This window comes from Somniosus microcephalus, chromosome 13 (genome assembly GCF_052327205.1).
Source record: "Somniosus microcephalus isolate GS21.2 chromosome 13, FLI_Smic_1.0, whole genome shotgun sequence".
In the NCBI taxonomy this organism is placed as follows: Eukaryota; Metazoa; Chordata; class Chondrichthyes; order Squaliformes; family Somniosidae; genus Somniosus; species Somniosus microcephalus.
Window position 1 is genome coordinate 153,366,577 of NC_140999.1, and position 24,381 is coordinate 153,390,957.

The 24,381-nt window shown below is 41.8% G+C and overlaps 1 protein-coding gene across 14 annotated transcripts in view; it reads right to left on the reverse strand.

Moving 5' to 3' along the window:
* Window positions 1-5,546: 5,546 nt before the first annotated feature.
* Window positions 5,547-24,381, reverse strand: part of LOC147108681 (extracellular sulfatase Sulf-2-like) — a 409,937-nt gene continuing 391,102 nt past the window's right edge. For all 14 annotated transcript variants that reach the window (XM_086005391.1, XM_086005393.1, XM_086005392.1 and 11 more), the window contains 6 exons: window positions 23,022-23,194; window positions 18,516-18,658; window positions 15,789-15,912; window positions 15,177-15,210; window positions 12,394-12,447; window positions 5,547-8,476 (listed from right to left, as the gene is read on the reverse strand). In XM_086005391.1, coding sequence (XP_085861517.1) covers window positions 8,446-8,476; window positions 12,394-12,447; window positions 15,177-15,210; window positions 15,789-15,912; window positions 18,516-18,658; window positions 23,022-23,194 — 559 coding nt within the window. In that variant the 3' untranslated portion in view covers window positions 5,547-8,445. The remainder of the gene's footprint in view (window positions 8,477-12,393; window positions 12,448-15,176; window positions 15,211-15,788; window positions 15,913-18,515; window positions 18,659-23,021; window positions 23,195-24,381) is intronic.

The window sequence follows — 24,381 nt, forward strand, 5'->3', positions numbered from 1 at the left end:
CCTAAAGGCCCCTTTACCACAAGATTATTGATTAGCCCTTTCTCATTACACAGTACCAGATCCAGAATAGCCTGTTCCCTGGTTGGTTCCTCCACATACTGATCCAGGAAACCATCTCGCATGCATGCCAAGAATTTGTCCTCCACACCATTAGTGGTAATTTGATTTGCCCAGGCAATATGTAGATTAAAGACCCCCATGATTACTGTTTTGCCCTTGTTACATGCACTTCTAATTCCTTGATTGATACTGTGCACTACATTACCACTACTGTTTGGTGGCCTATACACAACTCCCACCAATGTTTTCCGCCCTTTGCTGTTTCTTAGCTCCACCCAAACTGATTCCAGTTCTACATCACTATCTGCCGAGCCAAGACCTTTTATCTCTACCATGCCGACCTCATCCCTTATTAACAGCGCTACGCCACCTCCTTTTCCTTTTTGCCTGTCCTTCCTAAATGTTGAGTACCCTGGAACATTCAGTTCCCAGCTTTGGTTACCCTGCAACCATGTCTCTGTAATGGCAATTACATCATACCCATTTACTTCTATTAGTGCCATTAATTCATCCACCTTGTTGTGAATGCTACGTGCATTTAGATAAAGTGCCTTCAACTTTGCCTGTTTAATATTTTTCTGCACTTTTCCCCTCTTTACTGTTGGTCTTTGTTTCTGCTCCCTACTAGTTTTGCTGACTGCTTTTCTAACTTGCACTTCCAGCTTTGTTTCTCTCCGTTCTGGGCCTACACTTAGGATCCCAGCCCTCTGACAAACTTGTTTAAACGTTCAGCATGATAGCCGGGATATTGTCAGGGCCCATAGCCTTTGCTGTATCCAGTGTGCTCAGCTGTTTCTTGATATCATGTGGAGTGAATCGAATTGGCTGAAGACTGGCTTCTGTGATGGTGGGGACCTCAGAAGGAAGCCAATATGGATCATCCACTCAGCACTTCTGGCTGAAGATGGTTGCATGTGCTTCAGCCTTGTCTTTTACACTCATGTGCTGGACTCCACCATCATTGAGGATGGGGATATTCATAGAGCCTCCTCCTCCCATTAGTTGTTTAATGGTCCACCACCATTCACGACTGGATGTGGCAGGACTGCAGAGCTTTGATCTGATCTGTTGATTGTGGGATAGCTTAACCCTGTCTATAGCATGCTGCTTCTGCTTTTTAGCATACATGTAGTCCTGTGTTGCAGCTTCCCCAGGTTGGCACCTCATTTTTAGGTACGCCTGGTGCTGCTCCTGGCATGCTCATCTACACTCCTTATTGAACCAGGGTTGGTCCCCTGGCTTGATGGTAATGGTAGAGTGAGGGATATGCCAGGCCATGAGGTTACAGATTGTGGTAGAATATAATTCTGCTGCTGCTGATGGCCCACAGCGCCTCATGAATGCCCAATTTTGAGCTGCTAGATCTGTTCTGAATCTATTCCATTTAGCACAGTGGTAGTGCCACACAACACGATGGAGGGTGTCCTCAGTGTGAAGATGGGACTTTGTCTCAACAATGACTGTGCGGTGGTCACTGCTACCAATACTGTCATGGACAGATGCATCTGCGAGAGGTAGATTGGTGAGGACGAGATTAAGTAGGTATTTCCCTCGTGTTGGTTCTCTCACCACCTGTCGCAGGCCCAGGCTGGCAGCTATGTCCTTCAGGCTGTGCACCCTTGGAAACAGGTCTAGGAGTAAAGGGGATGGGTCATTAATGCTGGTCATGTCTTTCATGGCATCTCGAATCGCTTCACCAAAAGTTTGCACTCAGAGCCAGGATATCTTTTGGATATAAAAATAAGTAAGTTTGTATTTTGATTATTATTAAACAGTCAAAGATTTTAAAACATCAGCCCTTTGTTAAGCCTCTTTGTTATCTCTTTTTTTATAAATACTTACTTTTATATATAAAATGCCTTCTCACATGAGAGATCTCTCAAAGCACATCACACAAATTACTTTTTGAAATACAGTAACAGTTTTTTGTAGGGAAACACAACAGCCAATTTCCACACAGCCAAGTCCCACAAACAGCAAGAAGGTAAATGACCAGATAATCTGTTTTGGTAATATTGGTTGAGGGAAGAATGTTGACTAGGACATAGGAGAACTTCTTGCTCTTCTCAGAGTGTGCCATGCGATCTTTAACATCCACCTGAACAAGTAGATGGGACCTCAGTTTAATATTTCCTCTGAAGGACAATAGACTCGCCCACAGTACAACATAGAAGTGTCGGATTAAATTATTTGTTCAAGTTCTGGAGTGGGATTTAACTCTGCAACCTTCAAATTCAGAGGCAACAGAGCTACCAATTAAGTCAAACTAACACTGAAACAAATAAAAGAAGTTCTTACTACTGATACTGCAGTACATTTAGCAATGGAAACAATGGCTAGACCTGTCCAGGAGCAAACCATTCCCCAACTAGTGTGGCCAGTGAAACATTATATTGCTTGCTTATTTTGTAACATGTTATGAATGGTTGGGGTGGGTGAATCATTTTGATTCATGTGTATCGGTGTATATCTGAGATAGAACACTGAAAACAGATACAAAGTATTAATTTAACAAGTCTGCGGCTCAGTTACAATCTGTTGCTAAACTAGGTGGACTATGTATAGGAGCTAGCTCCTTGCATTCCATCTGGTCTTCAGGGATAAGTACTGATCAGGATAGACAGAGATGTTGGCAAAATATTCTTACAATTTGCTTACATCAGTAATTCTGTATCTTGAAACCCATTTATGAAAGTATAGTTGCCAATAAGTTACATCTGCCTATCTTGGCATATCACATTTTAAAAATACTTTTTCTAGTCTGTTGCAGCTTTTATAGTAATCTATACTTTTCACCATAAGAAATTATAGTTAGTTTGCAGTAGGCTATTTTTCCATCAGGGTTGTTCCCATTACATTACATTACTACATTGACTACACGTCAAAAGTACTTAATTAGCTGTAAAGTGCTTTGGGATGTCCTATGGGCGTGAAAGGTGCTATATAAATGCAAGTCTTTCTTTCTGTCTATTTTCCCAGCAAGAATCTTTCACTGCTAAGTCATAGGTTTGTAGAACACACAAACCATTACTGCATTTCATTAAAGTTTCATCTCCTTCCTCACTGCTCTCTCTGTACCAGCACTGTATTTGTGTCTTCAGATCAATGTCAGCTATCTACATTTCTATTTATCTTCTTTGACTATCATTCTCTGTGTCTCTCTTTCATCCTTTCCCAGGAAAGAAGAAAAAATCCCGCAGCCTGTAGTTGTTGTGTGATCTTGCTGTACACAAATTAGTTGCTATTTACCTATAAAGCTTAGCTGTGTGATTTGTGTATGCATGTTTTATTTTTGTTAATTTGCAGATATTTAATACATAGACCTAGAGGTAGGGTTTCCGCTTTGAGCGCAATCAGCGATCCGGGCGCAAAATCTTCCATGAAACAGCACAATGTTTTAGAATGTAATTTTTTTATTTGCATTAATAAATATTCCTTGATATATTAAAGAGTGGTAACTTGGTGCAGTTTTATTAATACAGCTGAAAATGGGTTTATCACAAATAATAAGCATTTTTAATCAGTGTCAAGTCCGCCACCTGAGTAACCTAATTTTAAATAACTGAAAATGACTTTAAAAAAACTGTACAGAACCATTTATTAGTTTCATTGGTGTACACTAGTGAGTTTCAGAGTAAATTAAAAATATATATTTAAAAGCTTTTAAAAAGGTGCCTATTAGAGCCCTTGCACCTAAAAAAAATCCAGCTTAATTTTAAGAGCTTCCTCAAAGGGCTGCAAATGGGCACAATTATGTTGCGTCCTAGGCCCAATCATCTTCAGCTGCTTTATCAATGACCTTCCCTCCATCATAAGGTCAGAAGTGGGGATGTTCACTGATGATTGCAGTGTTAAATTCTATTCGCAACTCCTCAGATAATGAAGCAGTCAGTGTCTGCATGCAGCAAGGCCTGGACGACATTCAAACTTGGGCTGATGAGTGGCAAGTAACAATCGCGTCACACAGGTGCCAGGCAATGACCATCTGCAACAAGAGAATGTCATTCAATGGCATTACCATTATTGAATCCCCCACCATCAACATCCTGGGGGTCACCATTGACCAGAAACTTAACTGGACCAGCCATATAAATATTGTGGCTACAAGAGCAGGTCAGAGGCTAGGTATTCTGTAGTGAGTGACTCATCTCCTGACTTCCCAAAGCCTTTCCACCATCTACAAGGCACAAGTAAGGGGTGTGATGGAATACTCTCCACTTGCCTGGATGAGTGCAGCTCCAACAACACTCAAGAAGTTCCACACCATCCAGGACAAAGAAGCCCACTTCATTGGCACCCCATCCACCACCTTAAACATTCACTCCCTTCACCATCGGCACAGTGTGGCTGCAGTGTGTACCATCTACAAGATGCACTGTAGCAACTTGCCAAGTCTTTTTCGACAGCACCTCCCAAACCCATGACTCCTACCACCTAGAAGGACAAATGCAGCATGCACATGGGAACACCAACACTTCCAACTTCCCCTCCAAGTCACACACCATCCTGATTTCATCAGGATTCCTTCGTCGTCGCTGGGTCAAAATCCTGGAACTCCCTCCCTAACAGCACTGTGGGAGTACCTTCACCACACGGACTGCAGTGGTTCAAGGCGACGGCTCACCACCACCTTCTCAAGGGCAATTAAGGATGGGCAATAAATGCTGGCCTTGCCAGCAACGTCCACATCCCAGGAATTAGTTTAAAAAAAGAGCGGAAACTTGCCATGGTGATTAATTCGATCTGGGATCATGGCCAGCTTTGTGGGTGCCAGCCTTAGCTGGCTTCCAGCACGATGTATTTTAAACCAGCGCAAACGATCGCAGAACCTCGATTTGCACTGGATGTAATTTGCGCTTGAAATTCCTCGATCTTTTGCGCTGATTTGGCTGATTTTGGGTGAATTGCACTGAAAGAAACAGCACTACCTAGCGGAAACTCTACCCCATAATGTACAGGACAGCATGGTTTCAAAAGTAATTTTATGGATTTGAAATGCTTTGAGACATGATAAGGCATAATTTAAATGCAAGTTTTTCTTACCTTACCAGGTGGGCAGAGGAAACGCTTCAAGGACACCCTCAAAGCCTCCTTGAAAAAGTGTAACATCCCCACCGACACCTGCGAATCCCTGGCCCAAGACCGCACAAAGTGGAGGAGAAGCATCCGGGAAGGCGCCGAACACAAGAGTCTCTTCGTCGGGAGCAAGCGGAAGCCAAGCGCAGGCAGCGCAAGGAGCGCACGACAACCCAAGCACCCCACCCACCTACCCCTTCAACCACCATCTGCCCCACCTGTGACAGAGACTGTAGGTCCCGCATTGAACTCATCAGTCACCTGCGAACTCATTTTTAATGTGGAGGCAAGTCATCCTCGGTTCCGAGGGACTGTCTAAGAAAAGAATCTACTTCCACATTATCAAATTTTTAAAAAATATTTTAACTACTTAATAATGGAAATCAGACAAATAACTAAGCAGGCAATGATTTACTTTTGAGTCATTGGTCATCGTTTATTCTTTACATCTAGCATCTTAAAATGTATTTCTTGGAAAATAATTTTAGTTTCCATAAAAAGAACTCAGTAAATAATGTCCATTCTGTATACTCAGATTTTGACATGACATCTTTGCATTTGTCTTATTTTGCAGTGCTTAGTTTACTAACATGTTCCTGAAATCCTCATGACGGTTGAAGTATTCAAATCGTTCAGGTGTCGCCCAGAACCACGAAAATAAGTAAAAATAGCACCACAGATAGGTGATGGTGGGCAGTACACGTGCCTGAGATAGGCAGCAGCATGTCACTGAGACAAGCATTTCCTTCACTTTGGAACTCAAAATGGGGTTTTGTCCCCGAGTTCAATGGGCAATATTTCAATCTTTAACTTTTTAAGTACTGCAGAAATATTTATTTCTGCATCAGTCAAAAGGTAACACAATTACAATTTTTTTTAAAAAGCTCAAGATTGTTAGGAATCGAGAAGTATTCTGTGGTTCTCTAAATCTACTTTAGGATATTTAGCATTGCAAATGTACAGAAAGTAATTTTACAAAGAGTACATGATATATAAGATACACAGAATGTAGACAACTGTTTAGCATTCAGAGACTAATATTAAAGGGGAATAACAAGAAATATGGAACGGGGAAGGAAATAATAATAAAAAATGCTTTTGTTGTTCAAATTGATGCTGAAAGTTATCCTTAATCCTAATTGTGCTAAACACTTTGATTCCACAGTCTCGACAAACAGAAAGTACTGGAATACTGTAAACAGGACAGTGAGGTTTCAGACTTATATTGATAAAGGCTATAGACAAATATTTATTGAACACATCACAGTAAAATTTTAATAACATTTAAAAAAAAGATTCAGTCTTGTAACTGATGTCTGTAGTAAAGTTTGATTTCATCAGTGCTAAGGTGACAGACTGTTTCAACACTACTGTGAGAAAGTTATAGTTACAAAACCAAATATTCCATTCTTGTTTGAAATATTTGTAAGAATTAATATATCATTAATACACAAGCTTAGCCAGACAAACACTTGTAATTATGACAATTTGTTTGCACAACTGGGTTTTATGCAACAATGTTTCTCAAAAATCTTTTTACGTCCATAAGAAATGTTAAAAGATAAATGTTTACAGTATATTGTAGGGTAAATTCAACAAATCCTGCTCCCACAAGGGCCAGCACACAAAGGCACTGTGGGTTGGAGAGCTACAATATTGTAGCTCTATCTTTGACCCTTGCTCTTTCCAAAGGTTGTGTTTCAGCTCGGAGCAGGGATTATTCAATTTACTCGTAAGATTTTAAACCATTTATTTATAATGTGTCCCAGTAGTAGCTATTTGAATGACATGATTTTTAAAATCTCAAACAACGTTACAATTAGTGCATGTCTACTAACGAGATACATAGTAAAAAAGTAACTCTTTACAATCTGGAATAAACAACTAACTGGATGAATAATTTTCCTTGTATACATCAGAAAATTTTCTTTGAAAAGAATCAAGCATTTTAGTTTGAAGAAGTGAGCAAGTTGTAAAATATGTCACATCAAAGAGTTTTGTTTGTGCTTCAATTTAGAGCATTTTAAAAAATAACTTTTTAATTGTTCTAGGCTGCTAGAACATATTTGACTTTATCTATCTTTAGACCATATTTTTTGTCAGGCATGTATGCCCAGTTACTGACTACCTTACTGACCCAAAATTTATCTCAGATTGGATTAACCTGCATACCACAAACTAAATTATTTTATGTCTATTTTATTTCACAGTAAAGGATTAATTAATTAATTTATTTATATTTAAATGAAAACATCATTTTTTAAGATATATTTCCAGATCTTGATTTCATCAGTAAGGTTAAAGTCAGTCTTCAACCAACCTATGCCAGTTGAATTTATGAAACTGAACAACAAATCAGCATGAAAGAAGATTTTAAAATTCAATAACAATTAGGTGAATCAAATGGTGAAATTTCAATGGTGGCTGTTTTTCTGACCTCATTTCATGTAGCTGGGCATTCCAGTTTGTATTGACTTAAATTCTAAACCACTTGAATAAACTTCATTGATGGACATAAAAGTAGTAAATATTTACAAGATATAATTCTACGTATTATACAGAAGCTCAATCATGTGTATCTCAAAGCTGTCTAGAAATGATGGTGGCAGAAGCTGGACGGATATGCAAGCCCTGAAATAAAGCAGAATCCTCAGAATGGGGCTGGTAACTGATAAAAATCATTATCCTCTATTAAAGCATTCAGTTCCCTTTCATTTAAAACAAGGCCATATTCTATAAGGTCTTCACCAGTCGGTTCATCCCATCCCATTACATTCTTTTACATTTACTTCTCTTGCATTGATTTCGATTTCTGTTCCCGTCTTCCGAATTTTCCTTAACCTCATTTAAGCAAAAAATTCATTGGCAGTGGTTGAATCTTGCATGAGAGCTTTAGCAACAAATTAAAACTTGCATTGGTTACAGAAATGTCCTGTAATCCTGGTGCTTCACCTCCCTCCTCTGCTACTGTAGAATCAAGTCAGTTCCTGTATTTCAAGAGTGCTGCGTTCCAAAATGATGGCTTGTGAACAAAGTGAGGCAATGCTTTGAGTTACAGTAGATAGTCTAGTAACCAGTGGAAGAGGCTCTCCACCCTCATTTACATAAGTGATCCTTAATAGTTTACTGTATCTATTACAATTCCCCAACAGTGCAAACATTCTATCTACATCAGCCCCATAGTTTATCCAGTCTTCAAGGCTAAAATTGATATTCAGTCGATAATTATACAGGTTTTCACCCTGTCTGTACAAAGTTTCAAGTTGTTGCCAGTTGATGCTGCCGATGAAGTCAGCATTTTCCAGGAATTTAGCCTTCCCATCCTTCCCAAAGTTGTCCTCTGAAATAAAACATGAAGCAGGTTCAAAATGATAACAAATGAATTTTAAAACTATTTACTAATTGGCCTCAACAATTGTTTTCCATTTTAAATTCAGAATTGGTGTTGATGGCATCTTGAGACAAAATATACCACATCAAGTCTGACCAAAGAAGGGGCTCTTGTTTACGAATGAAGGAAAGATGATTTCTGTTGGGACAGAATGATTTCACTGGCTTGCCTTACCCCAGGGGATATAAATGCACAATTCTATTTTAAATATAGAAATGATGAACAAGCAAAGAAACGGTATGACATAAAAAAAAGTGAGGAGAGGAATCCCAAGAATGCCCCCTAATTCCTCTTATGATTTTTGGTAGTCCATTTCTAATGTTCTGGTATTACAACGTAGGGGGAGAAATTCATCTTGCGGCCAAAACGGGCACAAAGTCAGCAGGGTGACTGTTCAGTGTGCCAGTCCATGCTGGCCTGAGGTCCAAGGGAAATTCGGCTTCAGGCCTCATTTAAATGCTGCTGGCAAGCTGCATTGGCAAAGCCAAAAAGATGGAAATGCCTTTTAAGGCTCACCAACAACTTGCTGAATTTGTGTTTGCCCATCGTGAGACTCTCTTTTAATTGAAAGTGAGAGAGATGGGGACACTTACACAAGCTTTCCTCTTCCAACACTAGTTTCTTCTCTAGGTCCATCTGAGCTTGTGCCTGGAGTTGGATTCTAAACCATTCAGAACTAACTTGGACCTAAAGATGAAAGTTGGCCCCACAGGCTTGTGCTCTGGGTATTAGTTCCACAGGTTCCAGCAATCCTGAGGTATCTTGCTATTCTACATGTGTGAACCTCGATAGTGAGTGTCGTTGTGCTGTACAATTGAGAGAGAGTAACCCTGCTCCTCCTGGCCCCACAAAATTAAACACAAACTTACCTGGCGGCTCCTCTTCAGCTAGACTGTGGGCTGATACTGGCGGAGTATGCGCAGTGCACAATCTAGCCAGTACTCTCCTAAAATGGCAAATGGGGTCCTCTGTACGTCACAGGATGCCAATTTGAGTTTTAACTGGGCCTACCACCTGACTCAGGCATGCACTCTGGATGCCCAGTGATAGCCACAGCGACGGTGGGAACGGGGTAGTAAAACCATTCACCACCATCTTCGGGGCGCTGCAGTCCCGTTTCCGCCGTGTGGGAGGTCTCAAAATTTACCCCAATATTGAAGAACCCAAAAAGAGAGAAATCCAGTGCCAGATCCAACACAATAAGGCAAGTAGAAATATGAAAACTTACTTGTTTTTCAGCAGCCTACAGCAATTCTTTTAAGGACCTTTGGTTAGGCCACTGTAAACCCGGAGAAACCGAGTACAGCATGCTTTGTCTGTTTTTTGCCAAATTTGCCATCAGGGTCCTAAATCAGGGGTTAGGCCCCTGATTAGCATATTCAAGATCCTCTCACCTGTTTTGGACGGGCACCCCAGGCACTCAGAAGTCACCGGCTGCCAATTTGGTAGAGATCACGCTCGTACTTTTCAGCCAGAAATCTGGCATGACGGGGGGATCAATCTCCAGCCCCCCACCCCCCAAAGATTTGCTACAACATCTTAAAAATAAAAAAAACTCAGGCAATGGTAACAATGGAGGGGTATTAAATGCATAATATGATAGATGGTTAGTAAAGGTTGCTACACCAATAGCATTTCAAATAAAAACCAAACTCACACACTTTATAAATGCATGCAGTGTTTTAGCAGGCTAATCCAGCAGAAGAGAAACAAAGAATGTTTTGAGTTCTCCTTCACTGAGAAATCAATGCTGGTGAAAAGAAAAGTAAAAGACAGTGGTTAGGATTTTGGAATCATAAAGCAAAACAGTTACCACACATTCCACGATACAATGCAAATCATTGCATTTTTGTTTTGAAAATGTCTAATTCATTAAAAGTCTTGCATGCCGTCACACACTTCCTGTTACACTTCAGTGCAAGCTGGGAGCCGGGTTAAAAGTTCTTGGGGTTCTGAGCCTTAAGAAATTTTGGGGGCCCTCTACAACGATCCCTGCCCTCCCCACCCACCCTGCCCCCACGATCCATTAAAACACCAACATGTGGTAAAGTGGATGAAAAGTTAGGCCCGTAGAATGGTTACAACACTGCAATAACAATAAAACAAACCGTATCACAATATATGAGACTTAAAAGGAACTGATCCAGCAGTTATATGCAGTTTGTCTGTGTTACGGTTTACTGGGCCCTGTATGTGGCTGGGGCCCCGTAGGCCCAAGTGAGAATCGACCCCTGCTTTAGTGTAACACTTTCTGTAATACTTTCTCATTAACACTTCTAGTAATACTTAATCAGGGACAAAATTATTCTAAGCTAGGCAGATTTAATCAGCAAATTTATTCGATCACACCTGATTGGATCATTTCTTTGCTGTGATTGACTCTCACTCTGGACATACTCTTCCAATGATTGCCGCAGACCACATTAGGGTTACCAACTCTGGGTGGACATTTTCCAGGAGGTTTCATCACATGACCTCCTGTCTCTAACCGGTTCATCCAGTCAAACAGCCTATTTTCCCTCATTTCCAATATTTTTATAACTAATAAATGAAAGTGTTCATAGAAAATGAAAAAATATATATTTTTACAGGAAACTTTGTGTTATCCGGAGGCTAAGCTCGAGCCACCGGCAAAAATCAGGAGCCATTTTGTTAGGTTTTTTTTCTTCTCGTGGCTTTTTTTTTTCCCAACAGTCAGGCTCTGGAAAGTCTCTCTGAAGCTGTTGCTAAGCTACAGAGACGCTTCCAAGGTACGGGCCGACTGTTTAGAAGCTGTTGCTAAGCAACAGTGTTTGTTGTCAGATACGGAGATGAAAAGCTCCGTATGCTTCAACATTAGCGCTGGTGTGTCCGGCAGTTTTGAGGGAACGGCAACAGCTCGGTCCCGTCGGTGCCGGATAGCACAAAGTTTCCTGTATCATTTTTCTACAAGAAAATAACCAAGATGAATCTTTAATTCATGGAGACTACAGGACAACTTGAAGGTTTATACCTTCTCTCCCCCCAACACTACCAGCCCACATTCCCCAATAATGTCAGACCCTACTTCCTTCCAATGCTCCCAGACCCCCAAGTACCCTTGTCCCAATACTCATAGGTTCTTAGATCCTCCTCTCCAATATTTCACACCCTAGAAATACCCTCCTGACTCTGAAATTCTCAGACCACATCCCAGTGCTCCTACGCACCTCTCATTCCTCCCGAAAATTTCCCCCCACCCCACCACTCACCCTCTTCGCAGCACAAGGCTGGGACCCATTGTATCTGAATCTCAGCCTAGGTTCAGGCTTTCCTGGTGGACGCCTGCAGGAGCATGCTGGAACAGCCACAGGTTTTCAGGGCCTGTATTGTTTTACCTCTAAAGTCAGATGGCTGGTGGCCCAAAATTGTTTTGAGTAGTTCCATTGGTTTCCATTCTTTTCCTTGCTAGCTCTTTTTTTGGTAGCTGTTTACTGCCTATTGACTCTTGATTGGTGGTTTTCATATTTCCTTCTTCATTGATTGGTAGGTTTACTTACCTATTTGCTGTTGTTTTATGAATAAGATATTTGAGTAAATCAGATGAAAGTGCGATGCTTTCAACTGTGGCACTTTGAAGTTTGACAAATGCTAAGGCAAATGCAAGACTTTTATTTAAATAGATAAATATAAGTCATGTGTGAGTAACTGTTTCTTTGAATAATCTCTCCACATTTTACAGCACACCAAATCTATAAATGATTTACTAATTTGATATAAAATAGAGGAAGAGTAACATCGGTGCATGCTGAGCTCAGGCTTTGCATGCAAGAAAACAGTTAGCAAGCAATTTGCTGTGGCAGCAGAGTTGTAGACAGATCTATTGGAGCATTTCTCACACAACTCACAGGGACTTGGTGTTTGGTCTCTTCGTTTTGGGCCATTTCCGACGCTGATATTGCCTGGTGTTTAAGCAGCAAAGACAAAGAAAAGTTTAGCATCTCAAAACACAAACTCAAAAGGGGAACAGTCATGGGAGAGGTGATGAATGTAATCTTCTTGGTAGCATCATGAACTTCTAAGATACTAGTTTTCCACTTAAGGTCTGGATGCAAATTCAACCCATGGATGAATAACGAACAGAGATAAAATAGAATGCTTTACATACTTACTGATATCAATCTTTACCCATTGTCTTATCACACTACATGATCCCAGTTTGATAGTTCTATGCTTTATGCATAAAGGATGCATGCAACTCTATGGGATGGAGGGATAGTGGAAAACAAACAAGTATTCCGGAATGATGATACTTATTTAGAGAAATGGAATAGTCCCAAACTTACACTTGTAGGTGTAGGAGCACTGTTTATCAATGAGATAGATTAAAAATGTAATTCTTTCTCCAAAGGGATACAATGAAAACAGGTTTGCTCATTTCAACCCAGTTTTTCCTAGTTATACACTCATAATAAATGACCCTAATTCTGTGGAACTCAGCTGTGTTCAGGCTAACTTGTTAGAATAAATAATTAAAATTTGGTGAAGAAGAAAATAGGTTTCATAGCAACATTTAGTGATGCAACAATGCTGTAATGATACTAAATAAAAGAACCTGGCTGCATAATCATTGTTACTATCATGGACATGATGGTGCAAAAATAATGTTCTATGAGACAATATAGTATATTATCATACCTCTCTACCTGCAAACAGGTCGCAGGCCCTAAAAGTCAGGGACAGTTCATTTCACTATTCAATTTACCGAATATTTTCAGTTTTATACCAATATTTGTGCTTTTACTGAGTTTAATCTATTGTAGCTTCAAAATACAAATTAAGGGTCCAGTACGTGCTTATTTTTTTCACACTTCTGAAATTAGAAGGATTAACACTTTAGGAGAAAATTTCTGCTTTGCGCTGTGTTACAAGATTGTAAATGTGTTCTTTATAAATAGGTTTATAATTTTGTTATACCTAGTAAACAGGGAACTTAATCCTTAAACTATGCAGCATGCAGCATCACAATATAATATAGAAACATAGAAGATAGGAGCAGGAGTAGGCCATTTGGCCCCTCAAGCCTGATCCGCTATTTAATGAGATCATGGCTGATCATCCAAATTCAGTACCCTGTCCCTGCTTTCTCCCCATATCCCTTGATCCCTTTAGCCTTAAGAAATATATCTATAGAAATATATAATCCCTCTGATTGAGACACGAACAGAAACAAATGAAGCATTTCAGACTTGCTTTATCCCCAACTCCTGTTAATTGTAAAATATTAGGACCCACAGTTTTAAACTTCAAGGACATTAAAAAATTTGAGAGTGCTGCCCCGAAGTCAGTTGACCGAATAGGATTGAAATTCACCCACTAAATTGGACATTCCAGGTAAAGGTGGACAGTTGAGGGGTATGACTTCCAAACTGTAATCAGCTTTGGTAAGTATATGAATGGCCTTCCCCTGCCACCAACGTCATATACATTTCTCAATATTAAAACAAGTTCTCAGATGTAGTCACGCGATTCTATGCTTGCAAGGAAAGTAGCTTATTCATACACATTTATTTTGAAAGACCGGCCAGTTATGGAAAATGTTGGCAGTGCTGCCACTGCAACACCAAGAAATTGGTTCTAATGCCAAAGTTTTACTAAATGCCATTGGTGCACATATTACAGATGTTCCTGCATCGATGTTTCCTCCACAACAAAGTAAATAGCATACTGCGGCAAGGGGGAAATAACCTGCATCACATATTGATTGAGCAGATATAGTGATCTAGACAGCTTTGTAAACCTGAAATTGGTGTTTAACAGCGATCTGAAAAATGGGTGTCAACCATTCAAATTTACTTAGTTTTGTTGAAGATTGGACTGCACCTGTTAACACCAGGCAAGAGGATGACTAGATTTAACTAGGCAGTAAGAACATAATATTTAAGACTAAATACCTATTAAAGGGTCCCAATTAAATTGGGTATCACGATGGCAATAGATGAAGAGGGGAGGAAGGAGGTATTTACAAGCCTGGCAATCTAGAGTCTCTAACATGGCCCGTTATCTAAGATTCTTAGCCTTCTCTTCCTCTCCAAGTCTATAGAATTCTGGGTAGGTTTACTCTCAAAATTTCTACCTGTTTCTATCTCTCTGCAATGCACATTGGAGTAGTAATAGAGCATAATGAGGTCTGATCGGAGGCTTCAGTTTTGGACCTGAACTGAGAATGTGTAGCTTATGTAACAGATAGTGTACCAACAAAATAGTGTGTGTATAAAATATAAATTACCTGATTGATCAATCTGCATTATGCTGATGCTAATAACTCATGTTTGGTTACGATGGGCTAGAAATTACGGCTAGAGGTATTTGTGGTACATGTGATATTCCTCCGTCTGTTATTTTAATGGGGGTGTTAAACCCGCTTTAAAATAGTGGACAGCAGAATAAGAACATAAGAACATAATGAACACATTAATTGCCTGTCCACTGACAACAACAGTGATTTTTAGTCTTATGTTACCTACTGAAGGTATTATGTTCAACTGGCAAGCAAAGCATAAACTCACCGGAAATAGCGTGAAATTATGTAGTAACATGGCAAAAATTATAAATTTCTATTCAACATGGCCAATATTTTAAGCTCCAACACTAGCAGAAATTTATAGAAAGTTATATAAATTAAAGTTACCTGTACTGATCAAAGTTTTCTTCATCTTTTTCTCCTAAACAGGAAAACATAACAATTTTGAGAACAGTTAAGAGATCACCAACCATATTGGAATTTAAAGGAAGGCCATTTTCATTCCTGAAGAATGGATACAAAGTAAACCATGCAAGAAAACAAAGCTGGGAATAATATTATTAGCTTATTCACTGAAAGAGTCCCGAGATTAATAACAAACTATTTTGCCCTTTGGCTGGCTAAGTCCCTGTGGAAGTCAATATTGATGGTATATGGGAAATGAACTCCGAATCTAGATAATTATTCCATTAGTGCCAACCATAAATTTTAATAAGGGCATTAACTTCTGAATCAGTTGTATTACCAAGTTGACGGTTCTTTAATATAATTACCATAATTAATCAGCACTGTATCTCAACTACAATATTTTTACTGAACTATTAGCCAGCTTTTCATTTTTCTATAGTGTGATCCATAAATTACAAACTTAAAGAACATTAATAATTCTTCTCACCTGTTCAAAAGTAAAATAATTAATTTTAAGTGTAAAAGTTACAATATGGCAGCCAACTTTCATGCACTATATTCTATAATGGGGATACCGATAGGTATCTGTACCTGTGTCCATATTCCTGGTCCGTGGGTTACACTGTTTAAAGCCACGGCAGGTTCGTAACTCCATAAGTTGCACATGTAACTGGTTCAAAACATCTCGATCTAATGTGTTCACTGCATTCATCAGCTACAAATGGAAAATATGAACTTTGCTTAAAGAGAATGTTAATTATTTATGCATTAAAACTTGGGCTGCACTGCTAGGATTGGCTCATGAGAATTTCATTAACTTTTGGAGTTCACGTGCAGTCCACACTGGCGTAAATGCTCATTTCTCTCTTTCAAGGATTACTATTTTATTAGACACAGTTCAGTGCCAGCCTAATTTTTCAAAATGCAGTTTGAGGCGAGTTCACAGAGGTTGTGAAACCGGCATGAACAAGACCCATATTATGTAAATGAAGTGAATCAGGTCCCATGACCAATTTAGTTAGTTTGGATGATGCTCTGCCCACACCATTAGCTTTACCCATAAAATCTGGCCACATCACTGTTACAGAAGATGGGCCTACTCAGAAGGCCCTCTTAAAGCCTGTTTGTTGTTGTTTTGTCAACATTTTCAAATCTGTTTTTTTCCCCTGGCAGCATTTTCAAGTTTTTGTAATGATGATTTTGTAAAGATTTTGAGAGATCTTGTGCAATCTTTTTGCAGAATCAGCACTTTTGCTGTGCTGCACTTGCATTTAAAGTGACAGAATAGGTGCAGCAATACAAGTAGCCCCTAGGAAAGTTGGGAGGATTGGGCTCAAAATGGTCAGGTTCAGTCAGGAAGAGCGGCCCAAAAACTGTTTATTTAGAACTACTTCCAATGGGCAAAGTCTACTCCCACCTACCATCGTTCATCCAACTATAATATCCCAGAGAGTGGCGAGAGTGACTGTGTAAGATGTGCTCAATCTTTTTTTTGCCTTAACCTGTGACAAAGTGCTCCTCAAGTGGATGGAGCAGCTGTGGTGGCAGATAGAGTTGGGGCCTCCTGGAGTGGTTGTTATTACCACGCTCTGGGATATTATAGTTGGATGATAGATGGCAGGTGGGAGTAGATTGATCTCTGGGTGTGGGAGCCCTAGATATCATTGCAATGGCCAGAGTAATGTGTGACAATGCAGTGGCTGCCAGAGTCTGCCCACTCTCAGGCACCTGCTCAATCGCTTGTGGCCTCCAACTCCAGCCAGGCCCCACATTGAGAGGAAGCCATCTCAGTGGCTGTTCCTGTAGCCATGTCACTGGTGCTTGGCACCATAGCTGGAGTCCTAGTGGACTGCATGAGAATAGTCCCTAGGGTGTCTGTGATGTAGATAAAGTCTACCATCAGTATTCTTTGCAAACAATTTCTAAGTCTTTGCCATCCAGTAGCGAGTTTCCTATAACTCAGTATCCACATTTAAGGTCTCAATGGCAGAAGTTAGAGAGCTGATGCGTGAACGCTGTTCTGTGCTTGGTCCCTCACTGCTTTGGGAGCCCCCTGCAGGGGACTGTGAAGCTGCCACCACCTCCATGGTATTTTGCATCTGAGCAAATGGCAACAGGTTGGTATCAAGCACTATGCCTGCATTCAGCACAAGTCAAAGTATTATAAAGTATTTATAGCACAGAAACAGGCTTTTCAGCCCAACAAGTCCATGCCGGTGTTTATGCTCCACACAAGCCTCCTCCCACCCTTCTTCATCTAACCCATCAGCATATCTTTCTACACCTTTCTTCCTCTTGCGCTTATCTAGCTTCCTCTTGCGCTTATCTAGCTTCCTCTTGCATGCATCTATGCTATTCGCCTCAACTACTCCCTTTGGTAGTGAGTTCCACATTCTAACCACTCTCTGGGTAAAGAAGTTTTTCCTGAATTCCCTATTGGATTTATTAGTGACTATCTTATATTTATGGTCTCTAGTTCTGGTGTCCCCTGCAAGTGGAAACATCTTCTCTACATCTACCCTATTAAACTCTTTCATAATCTTGAAAACCTCTATCAGGCCTGTTCAATCTTTCCTGATAGGTATCACCTCTCATTTCTGGTATCATTCTGGTAAATCTTTTTTGCACCTTCTCCAGTGCCACTATATCCTTTTTATCATATGGAGACCAGAACTATTCATAGTACTCCAAGTGTGGTCTAACTAAATTTCTATACAAATTTAACATAACATCTCTACTACTAACACCCCAATTGGTGACTCCGAGGAAGGGATGCCAGGTGATATTCATAATTGAGAAGGAGCAAGTGGAGGGGGCAGGATGCCATAAGCAAGGGATTGGCATCCAACTTGGCCAGTCTTTAGATGCAAGTAGATACAAGAGCACAAGGTATTAGGTTCAACCTTATCACCACGAGCAGCCTGTAGTAGGTGTTCGAGAAAGTGCAGCAGAACACCTCAAACCTCGCTGCATGCTGCTGGAGGGATTTGCTGAAATGCAGAAGCTGAAATGAAGCTAGTTAATTAATGGAACAATAATGAAAACGGTTTTCATTCACGAACAACTGCTTAGCCACTCATAGTTTCCATATCAGAGTGAGCGTATAACAATTACAAATATGCAATGGAACTAATAGGTATAAACAATTAACAGAGTTTGTTGCAATTTGCCAGCTTTTGTGAAATTCCTAAAATTAAGCACAAATGCTGGGAGGTGACTCGAGTTATTTTCATTTAATGTCATAACCTAGACAACCAAATTTATGGCAACGTTCCAGAGCAGTTCAATACTCTCCATAGAGCTGATGATCCATGTTACCTGATAAGGGTCTGTGTTGAGATCAAAGTACTCCAGGAAACCAGTGGCAAACTCACAGAACAGGAAGTTGTGGGTCTCATTGAAGGTCCTCAAACACCAATAGGTGTTGTTATTTGCACTGGTACAAGCACAGAATGGTCCCACTAAAACAAGAGATAAATTTGATGAAAAAAAAGTCAGTTTCCAGATATATGGTGACAGCACCCACCTCTACCTCTTCCTTAATTAAATTGACCCTACAACCACCTTTGTATTTCAGACTGTCTATCCAACATCAGCTTGTAAATGAACCAGGATTTCTACAAGTTGAACATTGAGAAGACCAACGTCATTTTAGTCAGCTCCTGACAAAATCTCAGCACTCTTGTCATCTCATTCAGGTTGAACCAAATGATGGGCAACCTCACTGTTCTGTTTTGAACCAGAGCTAAGCTTCAAACCCCCTATTCTGTCCATCACCAAAATTGTTTACATCCAGCTCCACGACATCACCCATCCCTGTCTCTACCTGACCTCCAGTGCCACTGAAATACCTGTCCATGAATGTGATGAAATATGTCATTCATCAGACTCTGTATTTAACTACATATATTGTATTGCCTGCTCCGGTGTTTTACCTTGTATTGTATATAGTGCACCGCCCCCTTTCTCCCCATTGGGTGTGTTGGCTCCGCCCATACCTGGCCCTACTTAAGACAAGCCCAGGCTTGTCTTGCAGCAGAACAGCAGAATGCTAGGTGAAGACACAGGCATCTTTCTTTGCTAATAAAAGCCTTGTTTTATCCAGTTAACTTTGAGCCTTAAAGTTATTGAGGCGCATCAATTTTATTAGCAAAGAAAGATGCCTGTGTCTTCACCTAGCATTCTGGTACGACTCTCTCTAACTATAGTCCCTACTCAGGGCACGATCTCTATGGCCGACAAAACCCAGATATCGACTATTGCGGGTTACTGCGCGGTACGATTGTCCGTTAAAGGCACTGTATATAATAATTTTAAACTGTTAATTATGAAGGATTTATGTGTGAGCGTGATCTTGGGCCTGGATTTTCAGTGCCACCACCAAAGCATCACGCTCAATTTCGGTGGGACCCAGCCGCCCCTCACAATGTGCGGTCTGGCTACCCTGAAGGTAAAGCCACCTTCGCTATTCGCGAACCTTACCCCTAACTGCCGGCCAATAGCGACCAAAAGCAGGAGGTACAGCTGGGAGGACAGGCGGTTTATCGCGACCGAGGTGGACAGGCTCCTGAGGGAGCGCATTATTGAACGCAGCAACAGCCCGTGGCGCGCCCAAGTGGTGGTGGTGAGGGGTAGCGAGAAGAAGCGGATGGTGATTGACTATAGTCAAACAATCAACATCTATACCCAACTAGACGCCTACCCGCTACCCCGCATATCCGAGATGGTGAACCAAATCGCCCAACACCGGGTGTTCTCCACTATCGACCTCAAGTCAGCGTACCACCAGCTCCCTATCAGACCAGAGGACCGTTCGTACACCGCCTTCGAGGCAAACGGACGCCTCTACCAGTTCCTCAGAGTCCCCTTTGGGGTGACGAATGGGGTCTTGGTCTTTCAGAGGGAGATGGACCGCATGGTCGATGACCACCACTTGCAGGCAACCTTCCCCTATCTCGACAACGTCACCATCTGCGGCCACAACCAACAGGACCACGACTCAAACCTCGCGAGGTTTCTGAAAACCGCACAAAAGCTCAACCTCACCTACAACGAGGACAAGTGCGTTTTCAACACCACGCGCCTCTGCATACTAGGCAGCGTGGTGGAGAATGGGGAAATCGGACCAGACCCCGACCGATTGCGCCCCCTACGGGAGCTGCCCCTGCCCAACACTCCCAAAGCCCTGAAAAGGTGCCTCGGGTTATTCTCATATTATGCCCAATGGGTCCCTAACTACTCCGATAAAGCCCGCCCCCTCTTGAAAGCATCCTCTTTCCCGCTCTCTGCTGAGGCCCATGCTGCCTTCAAAAGCATTAAGCAGGATATTGAGCGGGCCACGCTACAGGCAGTGGACGAGAACACTCCCTTTCAAGTGGAAAGTGATGCGTCTGACTTTGCCTTGGCGGCCACCCTCAACCAGGTGGGGCGGCCCGTAGCTTTCTTCGAGGACCCTCCAGGGGCCCGAGATCAGACACTCCTCCGTGGAAAAGGAGGCCCAAGCCATCGTGGAGGCAGTGCGCCACTGGCGGCACTACCTAGCCGGCAAACGCTTCACCCTACTTACCGACCAGCGGTCGGTAGCGTTTATGTTCAATAATAAACAGAGGGGGAAGATTAAAAATGATAAGATTCTTAGGTGGCGGATCGAGCTCTCCACCTTCGAGTACGACATCATATACCGGCCGGGGGCCCTTAACGAATCCCCCGACGCCCTCTCACAAGGGATGTGTGCCAACGCCACCGGGGATCGGCTACAGACCCTTCACAACGACCTCTGCCACCCAGGGGTCACACGGCTGTTCCACTTCATAAAGTCCCGCAACTTACCCTGCTCGATTGAGGAAGTTCGGTCCCTGACCAGGAACTGCCGCACTTGCGCTGAGTGCAAGCCTCGGTTCTACTGCCCTGATAGAGCCCACCTAATCAAAGCTACACGGCCCTTTGAGCGGCTTAGCTTAGATTTCAAGGGCCCCCTCCCGTCCGTCGACCGCAATGTTTACTTCCTGAACATTGTGGACGAATACTCCCGTTTCCCATTCGCCTTCCCCTGCCCAGACATGACCAGCGCCACGGTCATTAAATGCCTCAACAGCCTGTTCTGCCTGTTCGGTATGCCAAGCTATATCCACACGGATAGGGGGGCGTCCTTCATGAGTGAAGAGCTACGCCAGTACATGCTGTCCAAGGGAATTGCCACGAGCCGTACCACCAGCTACAACCCCCGGGGTAACGGTCAGGTGGAGCGAGAGAACGGGACAGTATGGAGGGCAGTCACCCTAACTCTAAGGACCAAGGGCCTCCCTATCTCCCGCTGGCAGGAAGTCCTCCCAGATGTGCTCCACTCAATACGGTCACTATTGTGTACCGCCACTAATGCCACGCCTCATGAGCTAATGTTTGTGTTTCCCCGGAAATCCACCTCAGGCGTATCCATACCGTCATGGCTCTCCACCCCAGGTCCGGTACTTTTGCGGAAGCATGTGAGGGGCCACAAGACGGACCCTCTCGTGGAGCCAGTGCACCTGCTCCACGCCAACCCACAATATGCGTATGTCCGGCACGCCGACGGACAGGAGGACACTGTGTCCATAAAAGACCTCGCCCCAGCCGGTAACAACAGCAACAACGACAACGACTACAACAACGACAACAACCACAACAACTATTACCCACCCACTATTCTTTCATCACCCCCGGAAGAACACCAGCCAACGGTACCCCCACCACCTACTCCTTCAACAACCCCGGTGGCGCCCCCGGCAGAGACCCAGGAGGTCACCCGGGACACCCAGCCGGCACCCGCGGCACCGCAACCATTACGTCGGTCACAGAGGACTATCACACCCCCGGACAGACTAAATCTGTAGAAGGGTTGAATGTGATGAAATATGTCATTCATCAGACTCTGTATTTAACTACATATATTGTATTGCCTGCTCCGGTGTTTTACCTTGTATTGTATATAGTGCACCGCCCCCTTTCTCCCCATTAGGTGTGTCGGCTCCGCCCATACCTGGCCCTACTTAAGACAAGCCCAGGCTTGTCTTGCAGCAGAACAGCAGAATGCTAGGTGAAGCTAGGTGAAGACACAGGCATCTTTCTTTGCTAATAAAAGCCTTGTTTTATCCAGTTAACTTTGAGCCTTGAAGTTATTGAGGCGCATCAATGATATTCTTACCTCTAGAGTAGACTTCATCAATTCTCTCCTTGCTAAGTTCTCAAGTTGTACCCTGCACAAAGTCCAACTTGGTTAAAACTCCACTTCCTGCATTTTGTCTGCACTGAATCGTGCTTGTCCATCAGCCTCATCCTCACTAACTTCCACTGGCTCCCTCTTCCCCAACACTGTCAGTTTAAAATCTTCTATTACAAATCCCTCTGATACATCATCCCATACTACCTTTGCAACCTCCTCCAGCCTTATGTCTTCTCCTGTGTCTTTCAGTCCTCCAACTTTGGCCTTCTGTGCACCCATCCTCACTCTATTCCACCATCAGCAACAGAGGCATCACCCACCTCAACATGACTTTCTGGAACTCCTCCCTAAACCTCCCATCTCTCCACCTTTAGAAGTCTTCTTAAAGCTTATCTATTTGACCATGATTTTGGTCCTAACTCTTTCATTATTGCTCCCATGTGAAACACCTCAGGCAATTTTCTATGTTAAAGGTGCAATAAGTGCAAGTTATTTTTGTTCTCTAATAGGTTTCCTATTGGAATCCATAACATGTTTCATGCAAGTCTGGTTTACGTAGGTCTGGTTATACCCAGCCCAGTTTAGATCGCAATCTGCTGACCTCCACTTCTGCTCTGTGCTCTTACATGTCCAATATGGGGGTGTCTGCCAGTGCTGGTTGTCATGTGTGAAACAGGTGAGGCCAGGCATACTGCACGTATCATTATTTCTCAGCCTCTTCAGCATTTTTCGCAGCTTCTTCCTTTTTCTCTCGTCCTTAAACATCCAGACATTCTCGTTTTTATCCTGGTTTCCTTTCCTGCAGTTAAGAGCAGAAAAGGGAACAAGAGCTCAGAATATTCCAATCACTTTGATGCATGCTATTGGACACGTCTTTCTAATTGCATACCAAATTTATCCCTCACAGTTAATTTTATTTAGTCTTTTACTTATTGCACTCATTAACCATAGGGTTAATGCTATGGATATTCATAAGGCCTAAAAAGTTAAATTAACATGAACTTCAATTGTTTAAATAATATTTAGAAATCAAGTATAATGTAATCACTCCAGATAGCATAATAAAAGGACGTATAGATGTCTGGATGGGACTGACAATTTTATTTTGATTTAATTTTTGGCACAAAACTCTCTGGTAACATTCTGGAGTGTATTTTTCTGGTTTTAACTAATGGCATTACTTATAAACCAGATAATTTCACAAGTAACTTACCGGAATGTTAAAAATTGATTTAAATGTTTGGATTATTTTAATGTAATAGGCTTCTCACTGTCATTAAGCTGAATGTTTGCGGCTAATTTGTGACTCTATTCCTGGAAAACAGCTGCAGGAACCAGCACAGAGGTTTGGCATGCTTGTGAAACTATTTTTTAATGGTGTAATTGTGTCATTCTAGAAAATAATCATAATCATCATCATAATAATATAATTATATGTAATCTATTTGGATTTAATGTTGTTGAGTTTTTTTTAGACATATTGGGATAGATTCTTAACTTGTTGCCTTGGTATAAAACTGATGTTACAGAAAGGTCGCCAATTTTAGAAGCTGTCCGATTTCTATTTCCATGGAAATCAGTGAAAATCAGGTGGTTTCTACAATGGCCAGCTGATTCACAACACCAGTTTTACACCTGGGAGGCAATTTGTAAAACGACCCCATGTAGAAATTAGTCACTTTATTTACAATCACAGAATTCATCCTCAAGACAGTGCAGCTTTAAACATTCTTCAGTTTCACTGCACAAGACAATATAGAAGCGCACTCTCCAGGTCTAAATAGCTCATTTACACATCCTGTTATAACTCTCTACCAAGCGTCACCACATCTTGCCTACAAGCCTTCCCCTCTTCACAACTTGCTAATAGCTTCTGCCCTACCTAACAATCCATCACCCACACTCCAACCTGCTCTCTGAACCTAACATTCTCTCTCCCCAGCCTTCTTCAGAAAAATTGCAACAGATTGATCTTTTTAATTAACA